The sequence below is a fragment of the Bombina bombina genome, chromosome 3 (assembly GCF_027579735.1).
Source record: "Bombina bombina isolate aBomBom1 chromosome 3, aBomBom1.pri, whole genome shotgun sequence".
NCBI lineage: Eukaryota > Metazoa > Chordata > Amphibia > Anura > Bombinatoridae > Bombina > Bombina bombina.
In genome coordinates this window covers 479,599,699-479,626,045 of record NC_069501.1, presented here as the reverse complement: position 1 = coordinate 479,626,045, position 26,347 = coordinate 479,599,699, and the positions used below count along the sequence as shown (strand labels likewise).

General features: G+C 39.3%; 1 protein-coding gene across 1 annotated transcript in view; it reads right to left on the bottom strand.

Moving 5' to 3' along the window:
• MAPK13 (mitogen-activated protein kinase 13) overlaps positions 1-26,347 on the bottom strand; it is a 252,293-nt gene that overhangs the window by 50,625 nt on the left and 175,321 nt on the right. Inside the window, exon 10 of the mRNA XM_053706810.1 lies at positions 23,260-23,338. Within this exon, the coding sequence (XP_053562785.1) occupies positions 23,260-23,338 (79 nt within the window). The remainder of the gene's footprint in view (positions 1-23,259; positions 23,339-26,347) is intronic.

The window sequence follows — 26,347 nt, the reverse complement described above, 5'->3', positions numbered from 1 at the left end:
TCTTTGCTTTTAATAAAGTATGTTAACCTATTTTTTAATTTATTCGTGAAAAGGGTTAAATCGTTGCCTATAGTGCCTATAGTAATGTTTCTATTACAATTTTATGCTGGGAATATTTGTTGTTTTTTTTATGACCATTCCAATGAATTATTAATAAGTGTGGGTGTCATATGACACTCTTGAAGCCCAGCCCTTTGAAAGCCTATGTAGAGTGGGTGAGACTGCTCTCCATGTCACAGCCCAGCCAAAAGAGGATATGGAGGGTGGAGGAACAGAAGATACCAAGTAGGATTATAAATCTTGTATTCTAAAATATATTTATATACACTTTTTTTAAAAAAAATAAAAAAACATAATTTATGTAAGAACTTACCTGATAAATTCATTTCTTTCATATTAACAAGAGTCCATGAGCTAGTGACGTATGGGATATACATTCCTACCAGGAGGGGCAAAGTTTCCCAAACCTTAAAATGCCTATAAATACACCCCTCACCACACCCACAAATCAGTTTAACGAATAGCCAAGAAGTGGGGTGATAAGAAAAAAAGTGCGAAGCATATAAAATAAGGAATTGGAATAATTGTGCTTTATACAAAAAAATCATAACCACCACAAAAAAGGGTGGGCCTCATGGACTCTTGTTAATATGAAAGAAATGAATTTATCAGGTAAGTTCTTACATAAATTATGTTTTCTTTCATGTAATTAACAAGAGTCCATGAGCTAGTGACGTATGGGATAATGAATACCCAAGATGTGGATCTTTCCACACAAGAGTCACTAGAGAGGGAGGGATAAAATAAAGACAGCCAATTCCTGCTGAAAATAATCCACACCCAAAATAAAGTTTAATGAAAAACATAAGCAGAAGATTCAAACCGAAACCACTGCCTGAAGTACCTTTCTACCAAAAACTGCTTCAGAAGAAGAGAATACATCAAAATGGTAGAATTTAGTAAAAGTATGCAAAGAGGACCAAGTCGCTGCTTTGCAAATCTGATCAACTGAAGCTTCATTCCTAAACGCCCAGGAAGTAGAAACTGACCTAGTAGAATGAGCTGTAATCCGCTGAGGCGGAGTCTTACCCGATTTAACATAGGCAAGATGAATTAAAGATTTCAACCAGGATGCCAAAGAAATGGCAGAAGCTTTCTGGCCTTTCCTAGAACCAGAAAAGATGACAAATAGACTAGAAGTCTTTCGGAAAGATTTAGTAGCTTCAACATAATATTTCAAAGCTCTAACAACATCCAAAGAATGTAACGATTTTTCCTTAGAATTCTTAGGATTAGGACATAATGAAGGAACCACGATTTCTCTACTAATGTTGTTGGAATTCACAACCTTAGGTAAAAATTCAAAAGAAGTTCGCAACACCGCCTTATCCTGATGAAAAATCAGAAAAGGAGACTCACAAGAAAGAGCAGATAATTCAGAAACTCTTCTGGCAGAAGAGATGGCCAAAAGGAACAAAACTTTCCAAGAAAGCAATTTAATGTCCAATGAATGCATAGGTTCAAACGGAGGAGCTTGAAGAGCTCCCAGAACCAAATTCAAACTCCATGGAGGAGAAATTGACTTAATGACAGGTTTTATACGAACCAAAGCTTGTACAAAACAATGAATATCAGGAAGAATAGCAATCTTTCTGTGAAAAAGAACAGAAAGAGCAGAGATTTGTCCTTTCAAGGAACTTGCGGACAAACCCTTATCTAAACCATCCTGAAGAAATTGTAATATTCTCGGAATTCTAAAAGAATACCAAGAAAAATGATGAGTAAGACACCAAGAAATATAAGTCTTCCAGACTCTATAATATATCTCTCTAGATACAGATTTACGAGCCTGTAACATAGTATCAATCACAGAGTCAGAGAAACCTCTTTGACTAAGAATCAAGCGTTCAATCTCCATACCTTTAAATTTAAGGATTTCAGATCCGGATGGAAAAAAGGACCTTGCGACAGAAGGTCTGGTCTTAACGGAAGAGTCCATGGTTGGCAAGATGCCATCCGGACAAGATCCGCATACCAAAACCTGTGAGGCCATGCCGGAGCTATTAGCAGAACAAACGAGCATTCCCTCAGAATCTTGGAGATTACTCTTGGAAGAAGAACTAGAGGCGGAAAGATATAGGCAGGATGATACTTCCAAGGAAGTGATAATGCATCCACTGCCTCCGCCTGAGGATCCCGGGATCTGGACAGATACCTGGGAAGTTTCTTGTTTAGATGAGAAGCCATCAGATCTATCTCTGGAAGCCCCCACATTTGAACAATCTGAAGAAATACCTCTGGGTGAAGAGACCATTCGCCCGGATGCAACGTTTGGCGACTGAGATAATCCGCTTCCCAATTGTCTACACCTGGGATATGAACCGCAGAGATTAGACAGGAGCTGGATTCCGCCCAAACCAAAATTCGAGATACTTCTTTCATAGCCAGAGGACTGTGAGTCCCTCCTTGATGATTGATGTATGCCACAGTTGTGACATTGTCTGTCTGAAAACAAATGAACGATTCTCTCTTCAGAAGAGGCCAAAACTGAAGAGCTCTGAAAATTGCACGGAGTTCCAAAATATTGATCGGTAATCTCACCTCCTGAGATTCCCAAACTCCCTGTGCCGTCAGAGATCCCCACACAGCTCCCCAACCTGTGAGACTTGCATCTGTTGAAATTACAGTCCAGGTCGGAAGAACAAAAGAAGCCCCCTGAATTAAACGATGGTGATCTGTCCACCACGTTAGAGAGTGTCGAACAATCGGTTTTAAAGATATTAATTGATATATCTTCGTGTAATCCCTGCACCATTGGTTCAGCATACAGAGCTGAAGAGGTCGCATGTGAAAACGAGCAAAGGGGATCGCGTCCGATGCAGCAGTCATAAGACCTAGAATTTCCATGCATAAGGCTACCGAAGGGAATGATTGAGACTGAAGGTTTCGACAAGCTGTAATCAATTTTAGACATCTCTTGTCTGTTAAAGACAGAGTCATGGACACTGAATCTATCTGGAAACCCAGAAAGGTTACCCTTGTTTGAGGAATCAAAGAACTTTTTGGTAAATTGATCCTCCAACCATGATCTTGAAGAAACAACACAAGTCGATTCGTATGAGACTCTGCTAAATGTAAAGACTGAGCAAGTACCAAGATATCGTCCAAATAAGGAAATACCACAATACCCTGTTCTCTGATTACAGACAGAAGGGCACCGAGAATCTTTGTGAAAATTCTTGGAGCTGTAGCAAGGCCAAACGGTAGAGCCACAAATTGGTAATGCTTGTCTAGAAAAGAGAATCTCAGGAACTGAAAATGATCTGGATGAATCGGAATATGCAGATATGCATCCTGTAAATCTATTGTGGACATATAATTCCCTTGCTGAACAAAAGGCAATATAGTCCTTACAGTTACCATCTTGAACGTTGGTATCCTTACATAACGATTCAATAATTTTAGATCCAGAACTGGTCTGAAGGAATTCTCCTTCTTTGGTACAATGAAGAGATTTGAATAAAACCCCATCCCCTGTTCCGGAACTGGAACTGGCATAATTACTCCAGCCAACTCTAGATCTGAAACACAATTCAGAAATGCTTGAGCTTTCACTGGATTTACTGGGACACGGGAAAGAAAAAATCTCTTTGCAGGAGGTCTCATCTTGAAACCAATTCTGTACCCTTCTGAAACAATGTTCTGAATCCAAAGATTGTGAACAGAATTGATCCAAATTTCTTTGAAAAAACGTAACCTGCCCCCTACCAGCTGAACTGGAATGAGGGCCGTACCTTCATGTGAACTTAGAAGCAGGCTTTGCCTTTCTAGCAGGCTTGGATTTATTCCAGACTGGAGATGGTTTCCAAACTGAAACTGCTCCTGAGGACGAAGGATCAGGCTTTTGTTCTTTGTTGAAACGAAAGGAACGAAAACGATTGTTAGCCCTGTTTTTACCTTTAGATTTTTTATCCTGTGGTAAAAAAGTTCCTTTCCCACCAGTAACAGTTGAAATAATAGAATCCAACTGAGAACCAAATAATTTGTTTCCCTGGAAAGAAATGGAAAGTAGAGTTGATTTAGAAGCCATATCAGCATTCCAAGTCTTAAGCCATAAAGCTCTTCTGGCTAAGATAGCCAGAGACATAAACCTAACATCAACTCTAATAATATCAAAAATGGCATCACAGATAAAATTATTAGCATGCTGGAGAAGAATAATAATATCATGAGAATCACGATTTGCTACTTGTTGCGCTAGAGTTTCCAACCAAAAAGTTGAAGCTGCAGCAACATCAGCCAATGATATAGCAGGTCTAAGAAGATTACCTGAACACAGATAAGCTTTTCTTAGAAAAGATTCAATTTTTCTATCTAAAGGATCCTTAAACGAGGTACCATCTGACGTAGGAATGGTAGTACGTTTAGCAAGGGTAGAAATAGCCCCATCAACTTTAGGGATTTTGTCCCAAAATTCTAACCTGTCAGGCGGAACAGGATATAATTGCTTAAAACGTTTAGAAGGAGTAAATGAATTACCCAATTTATCCCATTCTTTGGAAATCACTGCAGAAATAGCATTAGGAACAGGAAAAACTTCTGGAATAACCGCAGGAGCTTTAAAAACCTTATCCAAACGTATAGAATTAGTATCAAGAGGACTAGAATCCTCTATTTCTAAAGCAATTAGTACTTCTTTAAGTAAAGAGCGAATAAATTCCATCTTAAATAAATATGAAGATTTATCAGCATCGATCTCTGAGATAGAATCCTCTGAACCAGAAGAGTCCAAAGAATCAGAATGATGGTGTTCATTTAAAAATTCATCTGTAGAGAGAGAAGATTTAAAAGACTTTTTACGTTTACTAGAAGGAGAAATAACAGACAAAGCCTTCTTTATGGATTCAGAAACAAAATCTCTTATGTTATCAGGAACATTCTGCACCTTAGATGTTGAGGGAACTGCAACAGGCAATGGTACATTACTAAAGGAAATATTATCTGCTTTAACAAGTTTGTCATGACAATTATTACAAACAACAGCTGGAGGAATAGCTACCAAAAATTTACAGCAGATACACTTAGCTTTGGTAGATCCAGCAGGCAGTGATTTTCCTGTAGTATCTTCTGGCTCAGATGCAACGTGAGACATCTTGCAATATGTAAGAGAAAAAACAACATATAAAGCAAAATAGATCAAATTCCTTATAAGACAGTTTCAGGAATGGGAAAGAATGCCAAATATCAAGCTTCTAGCAACCAGAAGCAAATGAAAAATGAGACTGAAATAATGTGGAGACAAAAGCGACGCCCATATTTTTTAGCGCCAAATAAGACGCCCACATTATTTGGCGCCTAAATGCTTTTGGCGCCAAAAATGACGCCACATCCGGAACGCCGACATTTTTGGCGCAAAATAACGTCAAAAAATGACGTAACTTCCGGCGACACGTATGACGCCGGAAACGGAAAAGAATTTTTGCGCCAAAAAAGTCCGCGCCAAGAATGACGCAATAAAATGAAGCATTTTCAGCCCCCGCGAGCCTAACAGCCCACAGGGAAAAAAGTCAAATTTTTGAGGTAAGAAAAATATGATAATTCAATGCATAATCCCAAATATGAAACTGACTGTCTGAAAATAAGGAAAGTTGAACATTCTGAGTCAAGGCAAATAAATGTTTGAATACATATATTTAGAACTTTATAAATAAAGTGCCCAACCATAGCTTAGAGTGTCACAGAAAATAAGACTTACTTACCCCAGGACACTCATCTACATGTTTGTAGAAAGCCAAACCAGTACTGAAACGAGAATCAGTAGAGGTAATGGTAAATATAAGAGTATATCGTCGATCTGAAAAGGGAGGTAAGAGATGAATCTCTACGACCGATAACAGAGAACCTTATGAAATAGACCCCGTAGAAGGAGATCACTGCATTCAATAGGCAATACTCTCTTCACATCCCTCTGACATTCACTGCACGCTGAGAGGAAAACCGGGCTCCAACTTGCTGCGGAGCGCATATCAACGTAGAATCTAGCACAAACTTACTTCACCACCTCCCTTGGAGGCAAAGTTTGTAAAACTGATTTGTGGGTGTGGTGAGGGGTGTATTTATAGGCATTTTAAGGTTTGGGAAACTTTGCCCCTCCTGGTAGGAATGTATATCCCATACGTCACTAGCTCATGGACTCTTGTTAATTACATGAAAGAAATTAAGTTTTGGGGCGTTGGTGATGGCCGCACTTGTGTAGAGCTCCACACACAGTCACAACGGGACCCGCGATTAAGCGCTGAAAACAGCTAAATCCGAACAGACAACAGGCTAACCCATGTAGCCTACAACCCGCAGCACTCGCCAGTCACCTCTCTGGCCTTCGGCAAGCAAGGCTAGCACCAAATCGCTTATGACGCACTGGAGCGTCTACCAGATGGACAAGGCCGCATCCTGACTCAAACCTCAAGCAAAACCAAAGAGCTGACTAGATAAGCAGATCATCCCACCGCCGCCGAACGAGTCACCAGAGAGTGGCAACAGCAAGTCCTTGATCCAGCCATTACTGCAATACAGGACTAAAGACCACGCGGACTGGTAAGGCCTATATTAGCACGGTCTCTCAACAGTGAGTGCACAAAGAGAAAATTGGGAGCAATACATACTAAAGAACCAACATATACACTAAAGACAGGCCTAAAAATTACATATGCTTCACATCTGATACACATGGCTCACATGAAACCTACTAAACGAGACCTTATGGATCACCCGGCCTGCAGTCAGCAATACCATGCTATATCAATACTAACAACTTAAATACCAAAAGGCCGTAATAGGACTCTATACATAATGATATAGCCCAGCCTCTCAACTATAAGTATACACCATTTGCCATGGTAGATTCCTACTGAACTATAGAGGAATAAGGGATTGAGCTCCACATTCAGCACCTCCAGCTTATCTTTATAACCCTTTAAAGACTAGGCTCAATTCATATAAAAACAACCACTAAGCTACCTCAAGATCACCAACACCATGCCTCAGCTTTTAAACATGACACACCGCAGAACTAGCAAAGCTGACAAGAACACAAAGCCAGTGACACCTGCGACAGGTTCGGTAAATAACTACTTCAAGAACCTAAACAAACATAAAACGGCGTCCGTACTAACAGATGAAGATAATGAAGAAACATTAAGAGACACACCCACTCTAATTCCCCAGAAGATGGCCCAGTTAGTTTAAAACTAGGGCTGAAACAACTAATCAACTAAGTCAATAATAATCAATAATGAAAATCGTGGTCAACTATTTTCATTATCGATTAGTTGGTCGGTCGATTAGTTAGGCTGTTTGCAGCACGCAGCCACGATAGAGAAGGTCTGCCAAGCAGGGAAGACTCAGAGAGAAGTCAGTGTGATCTTTACTGCAAGCTAGGTGTGTATTAGACAATGGTGACTTAAAAACATATGCTGATACCCTAAGGCAGGGATTTTCAGGTATCGGCATGTATATGGAAGGATTGAATGTGTCCGGGGGTTCTTTCTCCCCTTGGGTCCCAGGAAGTTACTTAATCCGGTCGCTCACCTCAGCCCCTCTCCTTCCATGCGATCTGGTCAGGTGCCCGCGATCTCCCCACACCCCATGCGATACTAACAGACAGCTCTTGGGGAAAAAAAAGCGGATTATATATGCACATCACCAGAAATCAGCAGTGAGTTTATGTTTTTTTAATGTTTTTTTCAAGGGCCGTCTGTTAGGATTGCATGGGGTGTGGGGAGATCGCGAGCACCAGACCTGATCGCATGGAAGGGGAGGGACTGAGTTGAGTGACCGGATTAAGTAACATCCTGGAACCCAAGAGGAGATAAACCATTAGCTCTGTTTTTGTTTTATAATCTAAAGCCAAGCTCAGTCACCTGTAAACCCTTGAATTAGCAACTCCTTTACTCCTACGTTATATGATCTATCCCTCTTTTTGGATAGTATACTGGAACTGGAGGGATACAATTATCATAAAGGGAAGTTGGGAACAGTGTAGCTGCAGAATTGCATGCAGATTATATGTAGAAAACAAAAGCTTGAACTTCATTTCAGGATCACTTCTCCCCAGTGTGACAGGAGCACAGCAAGTATAGTGACCCCAGGCTAGAGCAGACAGCCGTCACCAAATGACATTACTGAAGAAATGTAGGACACAACTGGTCTTAGGTCTGGTGCCCTGTATGTGGGCCTGGGCACAACTCTGCTTTGAGGTTTAATGAAGCTGCAGCAGACAACTTTAGTTTTAAATTAATCAATATTTGATCATCACAGCGTGATTAACACAATTGCCCCCACCCTGCAGTCATCCTGTGCCCCCAGAATCATATTAACTCCCTCTCACCCTGCAGTCATCCTGTGCCCCAGAATCATCAGATTAACTCCCTCCCACCCTGCAGTAGTCACCCTGTAGTAGTCACCCTGTGCCCCAGAATCATTAGATTAACTCCCTCCCACCCTGCAGTAGTCACCCTGTGCTCCAGAATCAGATTAACTCCCTCCCTACCACCCTGCAGTCATCCTGTGCCCCCTAGATTAACACACTCTCCCACCCTGCAGTCATCCTGTGCCCCCAGATTAACACCGTCCGTCCCTCACACCCTGCAGTGCAGTCATCCTGTGCCCACAGAATCATCAGATTAACTCCCTCTTTTTTTTTTTTTTTTTTTAACCAATTAATCGAAAAAATAATCGTTAGCGGCAGCCCTATTTAAAAGCAATAGAGGCCATGATTAGCCAAGTCAAAGTCTGTATACAGGAAGAATGCAGATCTCAAGAGAGACATCAACGAATTAAGGTTCAGATTTGAGGCGATAGAAGATGACAGGAAAGAACTTGTTAAAGATATGGATGAAATGTCACAAACTATCACCAACCAACAAGCTCAACTCACAGAACTTGAGAATAAACTTGATGACATAGCACGCAGAAACAATTTGCGAATTAGAGGGATACCAGAGACTGTGAATGGTGAGACATTACCAGAATATTTACAGAGTTTATTTAAATTGCTGGCAATTACTAATTCAGTAGTGATGGAAGAAATCCTGCTAGAAAGAGCGCACCGATCCTTGCGCCCCAAAGCAGGGGACAACCAGCCACCACGAGACGTCATATTACGCTTCCAGACATACATAGAACAAATCTACAACTATTCAAGAGCGCAGCCAAAAATTTTCCCACATGGGGTCTCGCATACAAATCTACAAAGACCTCTCGGCCAAAACACTGCAGAAATGAAGAGTTTGCAAACCTGACCACGCACCTACGCTCCATGCAAATTCCTTACAGATGGGGATTTCCAGTGTCCCTCTTAATAAATAAGAATGGCAAGCACCACATCTGTCAAGATCCAGCAGACACAGACTCTTTCTGCAAGCAATTGAACATATCCCCATCACAAACAAGGATCAGCCAACATCCAAGCAATCCAAGCATCCCCAAAGCCTGAAAGACAGACCTGGGCAGAAGCTGCAGCCCCTAGGTCCAATAAGAAATTTCCACCTACTACTACAAAAGTTACTTGAACATTTCCAAATTGTGAAGCCAATCTATAACTTTCCTAGATTACTTTCCCTTATGTTGGGGAGAGTGACACACTACTTAACCGTGATTCTATAATATGTATATAATGTCTGTTTCAAAGCCTTAAAGACTATTTGTATGTTTTTCCCCTGTTCTCCTGTTTTTTTTCCTACAGTTTTTTTTTTTTTTTTACAGGTTTTTATCCCTGTTACCTACAGCTGCTAGTTATACCATATGTATGATATCACCTGGCATAGGCCAGGATCAAGGTTATCTAGATCCCAAATGCTTGTTATTAGATCTAAAGAAGCTTAGTTAAATAACTTGTCTGTTACCACTATAGTTCAGAAATGATTGTCTGGTCATACAGTTGAATTTGTTACTGACCCGCGCTGTTGGCGGGTCCTGTTTGTTTGTGTTTACACCCTTTATTACATGTTACCCCTCACATCTGGGAACCTTTCCCAAGTTGTGAGGATCTTTGTTACATTCCCCTTCCACAACCTTAACTACCCAAACTCCCACCTCCCCTTCCCTTTACTCAGACAAATATCCAATTCTCCAGAACATAACTTCTAGAAAACAGCAAACACGAGTCATTACAAATAAAACTCTTCAACAAACATGCCTCCCAATAGCCAATTTAGTATAGCTACACAAAATGTTAAAGGCTTTTTGTCTCCAGAGAAACGTTCCATAGCCCTACATGACTTCCATAAACGAAAAATTAGACATAGTACTCATACAAGAGATGCACTTCATCAAGACCAAAGAACCTACTACCATCTCTAAACTATACTATGACCAACATTAAAAATAATTGTATAAGGTTTACAACCACATACAATGAAGGAGCAGGGGCAGTAAGAGGTATCATTAACAAACACTGGCCTATATTGAAGGCTGACCCTCTTCTTGGACCATATCTACATGAAAAAGCCAACATCCTATATAATAAAAGGCCAGGTATGTATGTCAGATGCAGTCATGCACAGTAGAGACTGCAGAGGACAAACATACCTGGCCTTGAGCAGCAGAGGAGTGCGCACTGCGGAAGCTGCCTGGTGGGGGTGTGGCCGTGCCGTGATGGGGGCGTGGCCGACGGGAGAGAGGTGGGAGAGAGCAAAAGAGCGAACAAAAGAGAGGGGGGAGAGAGAGAGAGCAAAAGAGAGAGGGGGGAGAGAGAGAGAGCAAAAGAGAGAGGGGGGGAGAGAGAGAGAGCAAAAGAGAGAGGGGGGAGAGAGAGCAAAAGAGAGAGGGGGGAGAGAGAGAGAGCAAAAGAGAGAGGGGGGAGAGAGAGAGAGCAAAAGAGAGAGGGGGGAGAGAGAGCAAAAGAGAGAGGGGGGAGAGAGAGCAAAAGAGAGAGGGGGGGAGAGAGAGAGAGCAAAAGAGAAGGGGGAGAGATCGCAAGCAAAAGAGAAGGGGGAGAGATCGCAAGCAAAAGAGAAGGGGGAGAGATCGGGCAAAAGAGAAGGGGGAGAGATCGGGCAAAAGAGAAGGGGGAGAGATCGGGCAAAAGAGAAGGGGGAGAGATTGCGCAAAAGAGAAGGGGGAGAGATTGCGCAAAAGAGAAGGGGGAGAGATTGCGCAAAAGAGAAGGGGGAGAGAGAGAGCAAAAGAGGGGGAGGGAGAGAGCAAAAGAGGGGGAGGGAGAGAGCAACTACTAGTTACCAGCATTTCAGAAAGAAACACAGAATTCTTTATCAATAATAATCCAGATGCGACCACACCTACGAACAACTGGGAGGCTTACAAGTGTTCCATAAGGGGTGAACTCATGCAACACACCGCAAGCAACGTAAACTTTAATTAGAACACTATAATTCACTCACACACTGACTCCTCTTGTCAGAGAAAGCCCATAAGTGACACCCAAAAACTCACAATCACTCACCGCAGAATTATCTGAAGCGAGAGAGGAACTCAAATACCTCATCAAAAACGCACACTTAAGAGCCATAGCACAGAGCAAAATACTTTGCTGAGAATAATAAGGCAGGTAGATTAATGGCTAGATCCCTGAAAAAACAACATTACAAATCATTAATTTGACAGATGTAAATAATGAAACACACTCAAACAGTATCAAGATAGCTTCCCAATTTGCGGAATACTACACCTCACTATATAACCTAAAACTAGACGCCTCCAACAAAAGATCACTCGTAAATGCGTACCTTTCCAAGGTTCAACTCCCCAATCTCACGCCAGAACAAAGCGCAGAACTAGAAGTACCAATAACACTTCAATAATTACATGCAGCCATTAAGCTACTCCCTTCGGGAAAAGCACCTGGCCCTGATGGATTTACACCAAAATTCTATCACATATTCCAACAGCTCCTCTGCCCGCAACTGTTAAAATTGTATCAATCAATAGAAAAAACATCTTAATTTCCACCATCCCTCTTACAGGCCACAATATCAGTCATCCCGAAAACAGGGAAACCCCAAGAACGAGTAACGAATTATCGCCCCATATCTCTGCTGAACATAGATACCAAATTATACGCAAAGATACTTGCACAACGTTTAAATAAAGTATTACCAGACCTGGTCCACTCTCTCTCCCAAGCATTCCACATTAAAAATGGTTGCCCATTGTCGCCCCTTCTATTTGCCCTAATGGTCGAAACCTTTGCGGTAAATATTAGACAAAACCCCAAAATACATGTTATAACTAGGGTTGCACCGATACCATTTTTTTTATGACGAGTACAAATACCGATACTTGTTTTCAAATACTCGCTGATACCAATTACCGATACTTTTTTTTTTATGTCATGTGACAGCATACCAAGCACAATACAGACTAATTATTTAAGATTCTTTCTTTATAATTATAAAGGACTGTAATTCAAAAGACATTATGAAATAATAAAACAGTTTTATCTGTCACAAAGTTCACTGAACACGTTTATAAATAAAAAATATTACAATAAAATATTACATTAAAAGGGGTGATACAATTTGGTTGTAGGGCTGTTATATAACATCAATCTGACATTTGTATGGAGGTTCGGCTCTAAGTTGAACAGTCTTTCACTTTCCACACTACTGCATGGGGCAGAAAGATATTTTAGGCCCATTTTAGCCAGAGCTGGAAATCTGTTTATTAACTGCCCAGTACTTCAGGGATTTGTCTGAACGAGGAACAGTGATCTCTCCTACAATAATACAAATAACAGCAATTTGTATTGGCAGAACAGTAGTAAACAATTTTTAGTTGAGTCTCCACTCCAGTTTAAAATGAAATGGGAACATGCAGTTTGAAACGCCACAAGATAGCATATGGGTAGGAAATGGAGGTATCGGTTTAAGTATCGGTGCATTTGCACGAGTACAAGTACTCATGCAAATACTTGGTATCAGTACCGATACTAGTATCGGTATCGGTGCAACCCTAGTTATAACCATGGGTACTTATCCACAAAAAATGTCTCCTATACGCAGACAACATCGTATTCACACTAACGTCCCCAAAACAGACCATAACAACCCTCCTCAGATAATTTGAGACATTTAAAACAATTTCAAATTTCTCCATTAATAAGTCAATACTTTTAGCTGTACATCTCTAGTAGCAAGACATACAATTCCTTGCAAACCAGAATGATTTTCTCATCAACCCCAAAATACAATATCTCGGAATACATATAGCAACACACATACCAGATTTATTCGATCTTATCTATATACCCCTGCAACAAGAAATGCAGAAACTACTAAACACTTGGCACAAAAAAGGACATCTCTCTTGGATGGGCAGAGTTCATGCGGTCAACATGACTATACTACCTAAATACCTCTATTTGTTTCAAATATTACCATTAGAGTTACCACTATCTTATATCTACAGGCAACAAAGAATGATAGAATCTTTCATCTGGTCCCAACGTAAGGCAAAAATCCCCAAAAAACTATATACCCATCTAAAGATAGGACACGAATGGGAGCTCCTAATTTATTTGACTACTACAGGGCCTCCCACTTAGCCCAAATAGTGGCATGGAACCACTCTTCACCCACAAAACCCTGTACCCAATTAGAATCTCAGATAACGGGGAAAAAATCTTAGTGAATTGTGCTGGACCCCACCAAAGTATAGATCTAAAAATGAACACCCTAATTACCATGTAGATAGCACACAGAAAATATGGGACAAGTTACTGAATACAGACCCGAACATATCAAGCCTCATCATTGCTTGACAATCTAGCCTTTGGCAAACTACGGTTTTCGCAAACGCCTACAATTAATAACGAACCATCGAACATCCCAGTACATATGATCCTCAGTGATGGACACATTAAAACATAAGCAGACATCGCCCAAAAGATAGCCCCCCCCCCCTTCTCACACTGCAACACCTACTTCCAAGTTACACACGCAATTAGCACAAGCCCTCATAGACCAGCTATAACCAGACCTCTAACACCATTCGAAATGCTATGGTCTCACATCTCCCTGGTACAAAAAATGTTAAAACACCCCACTACTGATACTAAACCATCCTTCATACAAAAGTGGGAAACAGAACTTAACACAGAACTGACTCGCGATGGAATAAAGTATTTGAAACAATTAAAAAAAATCCTTGCTCTCCCAAACTATCAGAGATGAATTAGAAGTTACTATCCCACTGGTATCTAACACCTAATAGACTGCATAGCATATTCCCACAAGCATCCCCACTTTGTTGGAGAAAATGTGGAGGGGTCAGGAACCTCATGCACATTTGGTGGGCTTGTCCGCTTCTCCAGAAATACTGGAGTGAGGTGGCCAAGAGTATCAATGACATCCTAGACATAGACCTTACCCCGACAATGGTCCTAATTAACGCCCTACCAAAAATACCTTGCCTACTTTGGCGAAAACTCTTCCAATACATGCTAAATTGTCCCAAGCGCCTAATTCCAAGATTTTGGAAAACTACACAAACTCCCACACACGCTGCATGGATAAAAGAAGTTGATCATGTGTTAGAGCTTGAGAAAATATACTCCACATTAATCGGGAGACAAGACTTCATACTAGACAATCTTTATATGGGAACAAAAATCCCAAGACTAACAAACATCATGAGGTCATTGGACTGCTCCTTCCACTTCACATCGCTCTTGACTCGGGTCGTTAAAACCCATGAAGGACTATATATATTAGAGATCGCACCACAACTAACATCTTCCCCTTACCCATCCCCTGTTCCCCCCACTTTTCCTCTTTTCCTTTCCTCCCCCCCTTTTTTTTCTTTATTTTCTCTATTCCTCCTAGCCTTAGCTTGCTTAAGGCACATACTATAGACGGAACTGGAATAGAGCAATTTGTTTACAGAAACCATTCGTTCAGGAGACCACTGGAAATTTTTGCTCAAAGATTTTGTATGTGAAATGATGTGATTATGTATTAAAGCCGAAACATTAGTCAATGTTAACATAAATGCTCCAAATGTATACATTACCACATTGAAGTGATACCTTTTATGGTTTCACTTTTATTGTTACTTTCAGAAAAAACAATAGTAACTATTAATGAAAAAAATTTTTAAGAAGTTTTGCGTACATTAATATATTTTTAATTGCAACATTTTTAAATTCTGAAATTCACCATCACTTTAAGCCATCTCCCAAAGCAGTGTCCGTTCCTTGAATGTCCACAATTAAATCTCAAATTGTGGACATCCAAGGCTTCCAAAGTTTGTTGAGGCAATCCCCATAGTGGCAAAGTCCAAATGAGATGGTCAACATGGCAAACAACCTAATCTGCAAGGAACGGACACTGCTTTGGTAGAAGGCTTAACAAGGAACACTGGGACATATATGGTGTAATAAGGAGTGACACCATTTATACAAAAAACATTCTTGTGACAAGATCCCTTGTCTTTGCTGTTGTGATTGCCAGATGATGACTGCCCATAACCCTGAAAAAAATACAGAGGATGTCATGAACCTTTTTTATTTTATTTAAAACATACTATTTTAATAACTTATGTTGGATGTTAAATGTTTTAAGATTTTGGATTACATTTATATGTCTTTTGATAAGTAATATATTGTGATTTTTTTTGTAGACTTCAGTCAGATATTACATATATATTAAGCTACCAGTAGGTAGCGCTGCAGTTGTATTCAGCTATTTCTAGCAGATCTCTTTTACATTGGTAAAATAAATAACTAAACATAGGCAAAGTTAGGATAAGATCAACTAAACACTATCAAAGTCTCAGGCTTAGAGATGCCTTAATAAACAGATCCGTTTTAATCATCTACCAAATACCAGTCTATATTATATATTAGGATATCCATGTATAAGATCACCATAGAAAATCATAATGGTTATTTTACCAGTTAGCTTGCACCTCGCAAACAAGATTACAAATGACACATTTAAAACTTTTTTGAACCAACTCCTCTCCGTGAGAACCAGGTGACATGTTGTCCCTTCATGAAGTGCTGAAAAGAATGTGCAGCAAGAAAAACACACAGCTCTGAGCAGGTTTCTTAGATATGCAGGGCCAAGCAGGATAGTAAGGCTGATTCACAGTGATCCAGACTCAGGGGACCTTTCTGAGCACTTAGAAGCTGCATATACAATCTCTAGCATTGGCTCTAACTTTGTCATGTGTGCAATTACTTAGACAACAACCCTCCATGGATGATTTAGAAAGCTTAGGCTCACTGGTGATCCAGATATCTGCACTGGAACTGGGAGGTTCCCCTTTCCGGATGTGCTGGCTGAGTATGTTTTATTCCTCCAGGAACAATATGTTGGTTTGATATACCCCTGGCCTCTCTAACTTTGAAAGGCCCTGCAACAGTATTTGAAATATATATCAAATAGTTCTGACAATGCACTCAGCAATAAATCTGCAACAATCTCCATGTTGGCAGAGAATACGGGATAACTTCTTCAGACTTTAACAAGGGATGTATAAAAACATAATTTATGTAAGAACTTACCTGATAAATTCATTTCTTTCATATTAGCAAGAGTCCATGAGCTAGTGACGTATGGGATATACATTCCTACCAGGAGGGGCAAAGTTTCCCAAACCTTAAAATGCCTATAAATACACCCCTCACCACACCCACAATTCAGTTTAACGAATAGCCAAGAAGTGGGGTGATAAGAAAAAAGTGCGAAAGCATATAAAATAAGGAATTGGAATAATTGTGCTTTATACAAAAAAATCATAACCACCACAAAAAAAGGGCGGGCCTCATGGACTCTTGCTAATATGAAAGAAATGAATTTATCAGGTAAGTTCTTACATAAATTATGTTTTCTTTCATGTAATTAGCAAGAGTCCATGAGCTAGTGACGTATGGGATAATGACTACCCAAGATGTGGATCTTTCCACACAAGAGTCACTAGAGAGGGAGGGATAAAATAAAGACAGCCAATTCCTGCTGAAAATAATCCACACCCAGAATAAAATTTTAATGAAAAAACATAAGCAGAAGATTCAAACTGAAACCACTGCCTGAAGTACGTTTCTACCAAAAACTGCTTCAGAAGAAGAAAACACATCAAAATGGTAGAATTTAGTAAAAGTATGCAAAGAGGACCAAGTTGCTGTTTTGCAAATCTGATCAACCGAAGCTTCATTCTTAAACGCCCAGGAAGTAGAAACTGACCTAGTAGAATGAGCTGTAATCCTTTGAGGCGGAGTGTTACCCGACTCAACATAGGCATGATGAAATAAAGATTTCAACCAAGATGCCAAAGAAATGGCAGAAGCTTTCTGGTCTTTTCTAGAACCGGAAAAGATGACAAATAGACTAGAAGTCTTTCGGAAAGACTTAGTAGCTTCAACATAATAATACAAAGCTCTAACAGCATCCAAAAAATTTAGAATTCACAACCTTAAGTAAAAAATTCAAAAGAAGTTCGCAGCACCGCCTTATCCTGATGCAAAATCAGAAAAGGAGACTCACAAAAAAGAGTAGATAATTCAGAGATTCTTCTGGCAGAAGAGATGGCCAAAAGAAACAAAACTTTCCAAGAAAGTAATATAACGACCAAAGAATGCATGGGTTCAAAAGGAGAAGCTTGAAGAGCCCCCAGAACCAAATTCAAACTCCAAAGAGGAGAAATTGACTTAATGACAGGTTTTATACAAACCAAAGCTTGTACAAAACAATGAATATCAGGAAGATTAGCAATCCTTCTATGAAAAAGAACAGAAAGAGCAGAGATTTGTCTTTCAAGAAACTTGCGGACAAACCTTTATCTAAACCATCCTGAAGAAATATAAGTCTTCCAGACTCTATAATATATCTCTCTAGATACAGATTTACGAGCCTGTCACATAGTATCAATCACAGAGTCAGAGAAACCTCTTTCACCAAGAATCAAGCGTTCAAACTCCACACCTTAAAAATAAGGTTTTGAGATCCTGATGGAAAAAAGAACCTTGAGACAGAAAGACTGATCTTAACGGAAGAGTCCACAGCTGGCAAGAGGCCATCCGGACAAGATCCGCATACCAAAACCTGTGAGGCCATGCTGGAGCTACCAGCAGGACAAACGAGCATTCCTTTAGAATATTAAGAATACCCTTGGAAGAAGAACTAGAGGCGGAAAGATATAGGCAGGATGACACTTGTAAGGAAGAGATAATGCATCCACTGCCTCCGCCCGAGGATCCCTGGATCCGGACAGATACCAGGGAAGTTTCTTGTTTAGATGAGAAACCATCAGATCTATTTCTGAGAGTTCCCACATTAGAACAATCTGAGGAAATACCTCTGGGTGAAGACCATTCGCCCAGGTGCAACGTTTGGCGACTGAGATAATCCGCTTTCCAATTGTCCATACCTGGGATATGAACCGCAGAGATTAGACAGGAGCTGGATTCCGCCCAAACCAAAATTCGAGATACTTCTTTCATAGCCAGAGGACTGTGAGTCCCTCCTTGATGATTGATGTATGCCACAGTTGTGACATTGTCTATCTGAAAACAAATGAACAACTCTCTCTTCAGAAGAGGCCAAGACTGAAGAGCTCTGAAATTGCACGGAGTTCCAAATATTGATCGGAAATCTCACCTCCTGAGATTCCCAAACCCCTTGTGCCGTCAGATACCCCCACACAGCTCCCCAACCTGTAAGACTTGCATCTGTTGAGATTATAGTCCAGGTCGGAAGAACAAAGAAGCCCCCTGAACTAAACGATGGTGATCTGCCCACCATGTCAGAGAGTGTCGTATAATCGGTTTAAAGATATTGAGATATCTTTGAGTAATCCCTGCACCATTGGTTCAGCATACAGAGCTGAAGAGGTCGCATGTGAAAACGAGCAAAGGAGATCGCATTTGATGCGGCAGTCCTAAGACCTAAAATTTCCATGCATAAGGCTACCAAAGGGAATGATTGTGACTGAAGGTTTTGACAAGCTGATATCAATGTTAAACTTCTCTTGTCTGACAAGGACAGAGTCATAGACACTGAATCTATTCTAGAAACCTAAAAAGGTTACACTTGTCTGAGGAATCAATGAACTGATTGGTAAATTGATCCTCCAACCATGAACTTGAACTTGAAGAAACAACACAAGTCGATTCGTATGAGATTCTTTGAAAATGAGAAGACTGAGAAAGTACCCAGATATTGTCCAATAAGGAAATACCAAAAAACCCTGTTCTCTGATTACAGAAAGAAGGGCACCGAGAACCTTTGAAAAAAATTCTTGGAACTGAGGCTAGGCCAAACGGTAGAGCCACAAAACTGGTAATGCTTGTCTAAAAAGAGAATCTCAGACACAAAAAGTGATCTGGATGAATCGGAATATGTAGATACACATCCTGTAAATCTATTGTAGACATATAATGCCCTCGCTAAACAAAAGGCAGGACAGTCCTACAGTAACCATCTTGAATGTTGGTATCCTTACATAACGATTCAATATTGATAGATCCGAAACTGGTCTGAAGGAATTGACCTTCTTTAGTACAATGAAGAGATAAAATAAAACCCCAGCCCCTGTTCCAGAACTGGAACTGGCATAATTACTCCAGCCAACTCTAAATCTGAAACATATTTCAGAAATGCTGAGCCTTTGCTGTGTTAACTGGGACACGGGAAAGAAAAAAAATCTCTTAGCAGGAGGCCTTAACTGAAGCCAATTCTGTACCTTTCTGAAACAATGTTCTGAAACCAGAAATTGAGAACGGAATTGATCAAAATTTCTTTGAAGAAAACGTAATCTGCCTCATACCAGCTGAGCTGGAATAAGGTCCGCACCTTCATGGGTACTTAGGAGCTGGCTATAGGTTTTCTAAAAGGCTTGGATATATTCCAAACTGGAAATAGTTTCCAAACTGATACCGCTCCTGAGAATGAAGGATCAGGCTTTTGTTCCTTATTGTGAGGAAAGGAACGAAATGATCATTAGACCTAAATTTACCTTAGATTTTTTATCCTTTGGTAAAAAAGTTCCCTTCCTTCCAGAAACAGTTGAAATAATAATTTATTACCCTGGAAAGAAAGGGAAAGCAAAGTTGACTTAGAAGACATATCAGTATTCCAAGTTTAATCCATAAAGCTGTTCTAGCTAAAATAGCTAGAGACATATACCTGACATCAACTCTAATGATATCAAAAGATGGTATCACCAATAAAATTATTAGCATGTTATAGAATAATAATAATGCTATAAAATTATGATCTGTTACTTGTTGCGCTAAAGCTTCTAACCAAAAAGTTGAAGCTGCAGCAACATCCGCTAAAAATATAGCAAGTCTAAGAAGATTACCTGAACATAAGTAAGCTTTTCTTAGAAAGGATTCAATTTTTCCTATCTAAAGGATCCTTAAATGAATTACTATCTGCCGTAGGAATAGTAGCACATTTAGCAGGAGTAGAGACAGCCCCATAACCTTAGGGATTTTGTCCCAAAAAAACTCTAATCTGTCAGATGGCACAGGATATAATTGCTTAAACGTTTAGAAGGAGTAAAAGAATTACCCAAATTATTCCATTCCCTGGAAATTACTTCAGAAATAGCATCAGGGAGATTAAACACTTCTGGAATAACTACAGGAGATTTAAAAACCTTATTTAAACGTTTAGATTTAGAATCAAGAGGACCATAATCCTCTATTTCTAATGCAATTAATAATTCTTTAAATAAAGAACGAATAAATTCCATCTTGAACAAATACCAAGATTTATCAGCATCAACCTCTGAGACAGAAACCTCTGAACCAGAAGAACCATTATCAGTATCAGAATGATGATGTTCATTTAAAAATTCATCTGAAAAAAGAGAAGTTTTAAAAAACTTTTATGTAAACTAGAAGGAGAAATAACAGACATAGCCTTCTTAATGGATTTAAAAAAATAAAATCTCTTATGTTTATCAGGAACACTCTGAAAATTAGATGTTGACGGAACAGCAACAGGTAATGTAACAGTACTAAAGGAAATTTTATCTGCATTAATAAGTTTGTCATGACATGCAATACAAACAACAGCTGGAGAAACAGATACCAAAAATTATAGCAGATACACTTAGCTTGGTAGCTCCAGCAGTAGACAGCGATTTTCCTGTAGTATCTTCTGACTCAGATGCAACGTGAGACATCTTGCAATATGTAAGAGAAAAAACAACATATAAAGCAAAATTGATCAAATTCCTTAAATGACAGTTTCAGGAATGGGAAAAAATGCCAAAGAACAAGCTTCTAGCAACCAGAAGCACTGAAAAAATAAGACTTAAATAATGTGGAGACAAAAGCGACGCCCTTATTTTTTAGCGCCAAATAAGACGCCCACATTATTTGGCGCCTAAATGCTTTTGGCGCCAAAAATGACGCCACATCCGGAACGCCGACATTTTTGGCGCAAAATAACGTCAAAAAAAGACGCAACTTCCGGCGACACGTATGACGCCGGAAACGGAAAAGAATTTTTGCGCCAAAAAAGTCCGCGCCAAGAATGACGCAATAAAATGAAGCATTTTCAGCCCCCGTGAGCCTAACAGCCCACAGGAAAAACAGAGTCAAATTTTTGAAGGTAAGAAAAAAATGATTAATTCAAATGCATTATCCCAAATATGAAACTGACTGACTGAAAATAAGGAAAGTTGAACATTCTGAGTCAAGGCAAATAAATGTTTGAATACATATATTTAGAACTTTATAAACAAAGTGCCCAACCATAGCTTAGAGTGTCACAGAAAATAAGATTTACTTACCCCAGGACACTCATCTACATGTTTGTAGAAAGCCAAACCAGTACTGAAACGAGAATCAGCAGAGGTAATGGTATATATAAGAGTATATCGTCGATCTGAAAAGGGAGGTAAGAGATGAATCTCTACGACCGATAACAGAGAACCTATGAAATAGACCCCGTAGAAGGAGATCACTGCATTCAAATAGGCAATACTCTCCTCACATCCCTCTGACATTCACTGCACGCTGAGAGGAAAACCGTGCTCCAACTTGCTGCGGAGCGCATATCAACGTAGAATCTAGCACAAACTTACTTCACCACCTCCATCGGAGGCAAAGTTTGTAAAACTGAATTGTGGGTGTGGTGAGGGGTGTATTTATAGGCATTTTAAGGTTTGGGAAACTTTGCCCCTCCTGGTAGGAATGTATATCCCATACGTCACTAGCTCATGGACTCTTGCTAATTACATGAAAGAAAGTAACATGCTTGTGTGCTGCGATTTGACAGAGTCCCGTAGGAGGTCTGCTAGGGGGTTTAGTTGGAGTCTGATGCAACCTCATGAAGCTCTCCAGAAAATCACGGCAGTGATGATCATCTCAATAAACACCTTTCTGGATTCAGGTATTACAAAAGAGTATCTCCAAGTATTGAGTGATGATGTACCAATAATCCAAATATATTTTATAGATAATTTGAGAACTAAGAGCAGCATACAATATGTCCAAACATGAGCCCCCTGAAAGCATCAGGTAAAATAAATCACACACACACACATTTTTATATCTGTTATAGGTTATATATAGTAACACAGAGGCAGCTCAGTTGAATACAAAGTCATGCATATTTGGGTTTATAATGTACATAAGAGAACACACACTGATCCCTGTCGCGCAAGGTATGCAAAACAGAAAACACCTTAGTGCAAAAAATTATAAAGTGCTTGTCCCTCTATAATCGCAAAACACTCATTCAGGCTCGAGAGACTAACTAATATCACTGGAGCACTTAAATATATACATCTCAGTATAATCTCAGCATAAACTTGTTTGCCTAATAATTCAATGGTCCATTAAACCATGTGAATCAATATAATATAGAACAAAGCTTAAGCCACTGGAAAGCTAAAAAAAAACCCTACTTATTGAAATTGCTCTAGGAGTAAAAGTTTAAAAAAAGGCTGCATCAATGACAGTTTTTGTGGATTATGTTACAAGCTGCGATTTACATCCACAGGACAAGGAAAATTGCAGTGGGATTTGGCATCATTTATCTGTAGTAGAGCTAGGGCTTTTAGGTTTTAGGTGCCCTGCCCCGATCCGTCTTATAGACAACTATCAGAACTGAAAGGTGCTATATGAGGGAGGCAAGATATTAGCATTCTATTTATATGATGGATTCTATTCTTATCTCTTAATTTTTAAATCATTCCTACTAAACAAAAGAAAACAAAAAACTGGTTTGAGTCCTATAAGTAGAAATTAAGAAATAAGAATTCAATAGGATTTAAACATACCCAAATCACTGGCATTTGGGAACAGCAAAGAGAAATCCTTCCTGGGAATTTTTGGCAGTGATTGTATATATTTTTTGGCCTGAGAAAAGACAAACCACAATTTGTTAGACTAGTATAAACATAAAATGAACAACAATATGAAATGTAAAATGTCAATATAAAGTTAACTGGTGGAGAGTTCTATGCATATATATTTTAAATAAATGAAACGCTAATCCTGGATATTTCTCCAAAGATTTAAACATTTAAGAATCTTTTCCAAAATAAGTAATTGACAATCCTTAGCAGTTGAGTATTTAGGGATGGCTCTCTGAATACAGGGGAGGCAAACTGCAGTTAGTTCACTAATTCATGTTTATATAAGGACCATCCTCTAATCCTAGCAGTATGGAAACTGCTGATTAAAGGGATAGAAAGATCACAATTTAAAATGTGCATGAATGCATTCCAGTTTTATATAGAAGCATTTATACAATTTAATACGCAAAAATGCTTCTAGTAAAACGTGATACTGTTTCGGTGGCATACAAACATATGCTATGTGTAACTAGAGGATCAGGATACAAACACCATGCCTTCTCAGAGTGTAACAATGAATAGAAACATTTTTGCTCATGGAAATGTATAAAGTTTGCATGATCAGCATGTCTTGTGTGAGATCGAAATTATATATATACATATATATATATATACATACACACACACACACACACACATATATATATATATACACACACACACACACATATATATATATATATATATATATATACATACACAGTATACAATATATACATACATATATACATATACACACACACATATATATGTGTGTGTGTGTATATGTGTGTGTGTGTGTATGTATATATATATATATATATATATATATATATGTACACACATACATATACACACGTTATATATAATTATATATATATATATATATATATATATATATATATATATACACTGTGTGCAGAATTATTAGGCAAATGAGTATTTTGACCACATCATCTTCTTTATGCATGTTGTCTTACTCCAAGCTGTATAGGCTCGAAAGCCTACTACCAATTAAGCATATTAGGTGATGTGCATCTCTGTAATGAGAAGGGGTGTGGTCTAATGACATCAACACCTTATATCAGGTGTGCATAATTATTAGGCAACTTCCTTTCCTTTGGTAAAATGGGTCAAAAGAAGGACTTGACAGGCTCAGAAAAGTAAAAAATAGTGAGATATCTTGCAGAGGGATGCAGCACTCTTAAAATTGCAAAGCTTCTGAAGCGTGATCATCGAACAATCAAGCCTTTCATTGAAAATAGTCAACAGGGTCGCAAGAAGCGTGTGGAAAAACCAAGGCGCAAAATAACTGCCCATGAACTGAGAAAAGTCAAGCGTGCAGCTGCCAAGATGCCACTTGCCACCAGTTTGGCCATATTTCAGAGCTGCAACATCACTGGAGTGCCCAAAAGCACAAGGTGTGCAATACTCAGAGACATGGCTAAGGTAAGAAAGGCTGAAAGACGACCACCACTGAACAAGACACACAAGCTGAAACGTCAAGACTGGGCCAAGAAATATCTCAAGACTGATTTTTCTAAGGTTTTATGGACTGATGAAATGATAGTGAGTCTTGATGGGCCAGATGGATGGGCCCGTGGCTGGATTGGTAAAGGGCAGAGAGCTCCAGTCCGACTCAGACGCCAGCAAGGTGGAGGTGGAGTACTGGTTTGGGCTGGTATCATCAAAGATGAGCTTGTGGGGCCTTTTCGGGTTGAGGATGGAGTCAAGCTCAACTCCCAGTCCTACTGCCAGTTTCTGGAAGACACCTTCTTCAAGCAGTGGTACAGGAAGAAGTCTGCATCCTTCAAGAAAAACATGATTTTCATGCAGGACAATGCTCCATCACACGCGTCCAAGTACTCCACAGCGTGGCTGGCAAGAAAGGGTATAAAAGAAGAAAATCTAATGACATGGCCTCCTTGTTCACCTGATCTGAACCACATTGAGAACCTGTGGTCCATCATCAAATGTGAGATTTACAAGGAGGGAAAACAGTACACCTCTCTGAACAGTGTCTTGGAGGCTGTGGTTGCTGCTGCACGCAATGTTGATGGTGAACAGATCAAAACACTGACAGAATCCATGGATGGCAGGCTTTTGAGTGTCCTTGCAAAGAAAGGTGGCTATATTGGTCACTGATTTGTTTTTGTTTTGTTTTTGAATGTCAGAAATGTATATTTGTGAATGTTGAGATGTTATATTGGTTTCACTGGTAAAAATAAATAATTGAAATGGGTATATATTTGTTTTTTGTTAAGTTGCCTAATAATTATGCACAGTAATAGTCACCTGCACACACAGATATCCCCCTAAAATAGCTAAAACTAAAAACAAACTAAAAACTACTTCCAAAAATATTCAGCTTTGATATTAATGAGTTTTTTGGGTTCATTGAGAACATGGTTGTTGTTCAATAATAAAATGAATCCTCAAAAATACAACTTGCCTAATAATTCTGCACTCCCTGTATATATACACATACACACACACATACATATACACACATTATATATAATTATATATACACATACACACACACACATACATATACACACATATTATATATATATCTATCTATCTCTATATCTATATCTATATCTATCTATATATACACACACACACACATACATATATACACTCACATATATACATATATAATATATAGCCGGTGGCCTAGCACTCCTTCCACATGTTTGTAGCCAAAGCCTGGGTGCAGTCCTCAAATTGAAATATAAAGTAGCTCTGTAAATGGAGGGCACTCACAGGACTTATAGAAAATGTAATCTTTATTTACAACATCAGTTTCACATCAAAGAATGTTGACGTTTCTGCCCATCTAGAGGCCTTCTTCAAAACAATTCATAATCTTCAACAGTGCGTGCAGCACATCACAACGGGCTTCCAGCCAAAGATTCGAATTGTCTTGAAGAAGGCCTCTAGATGGGCCGAAACGTCGACATTCTTTGATGTGAAACTGATGTTGTAAATAAAGATTCCATTTTGTATAAGTCCTGTGAGTGCCCTC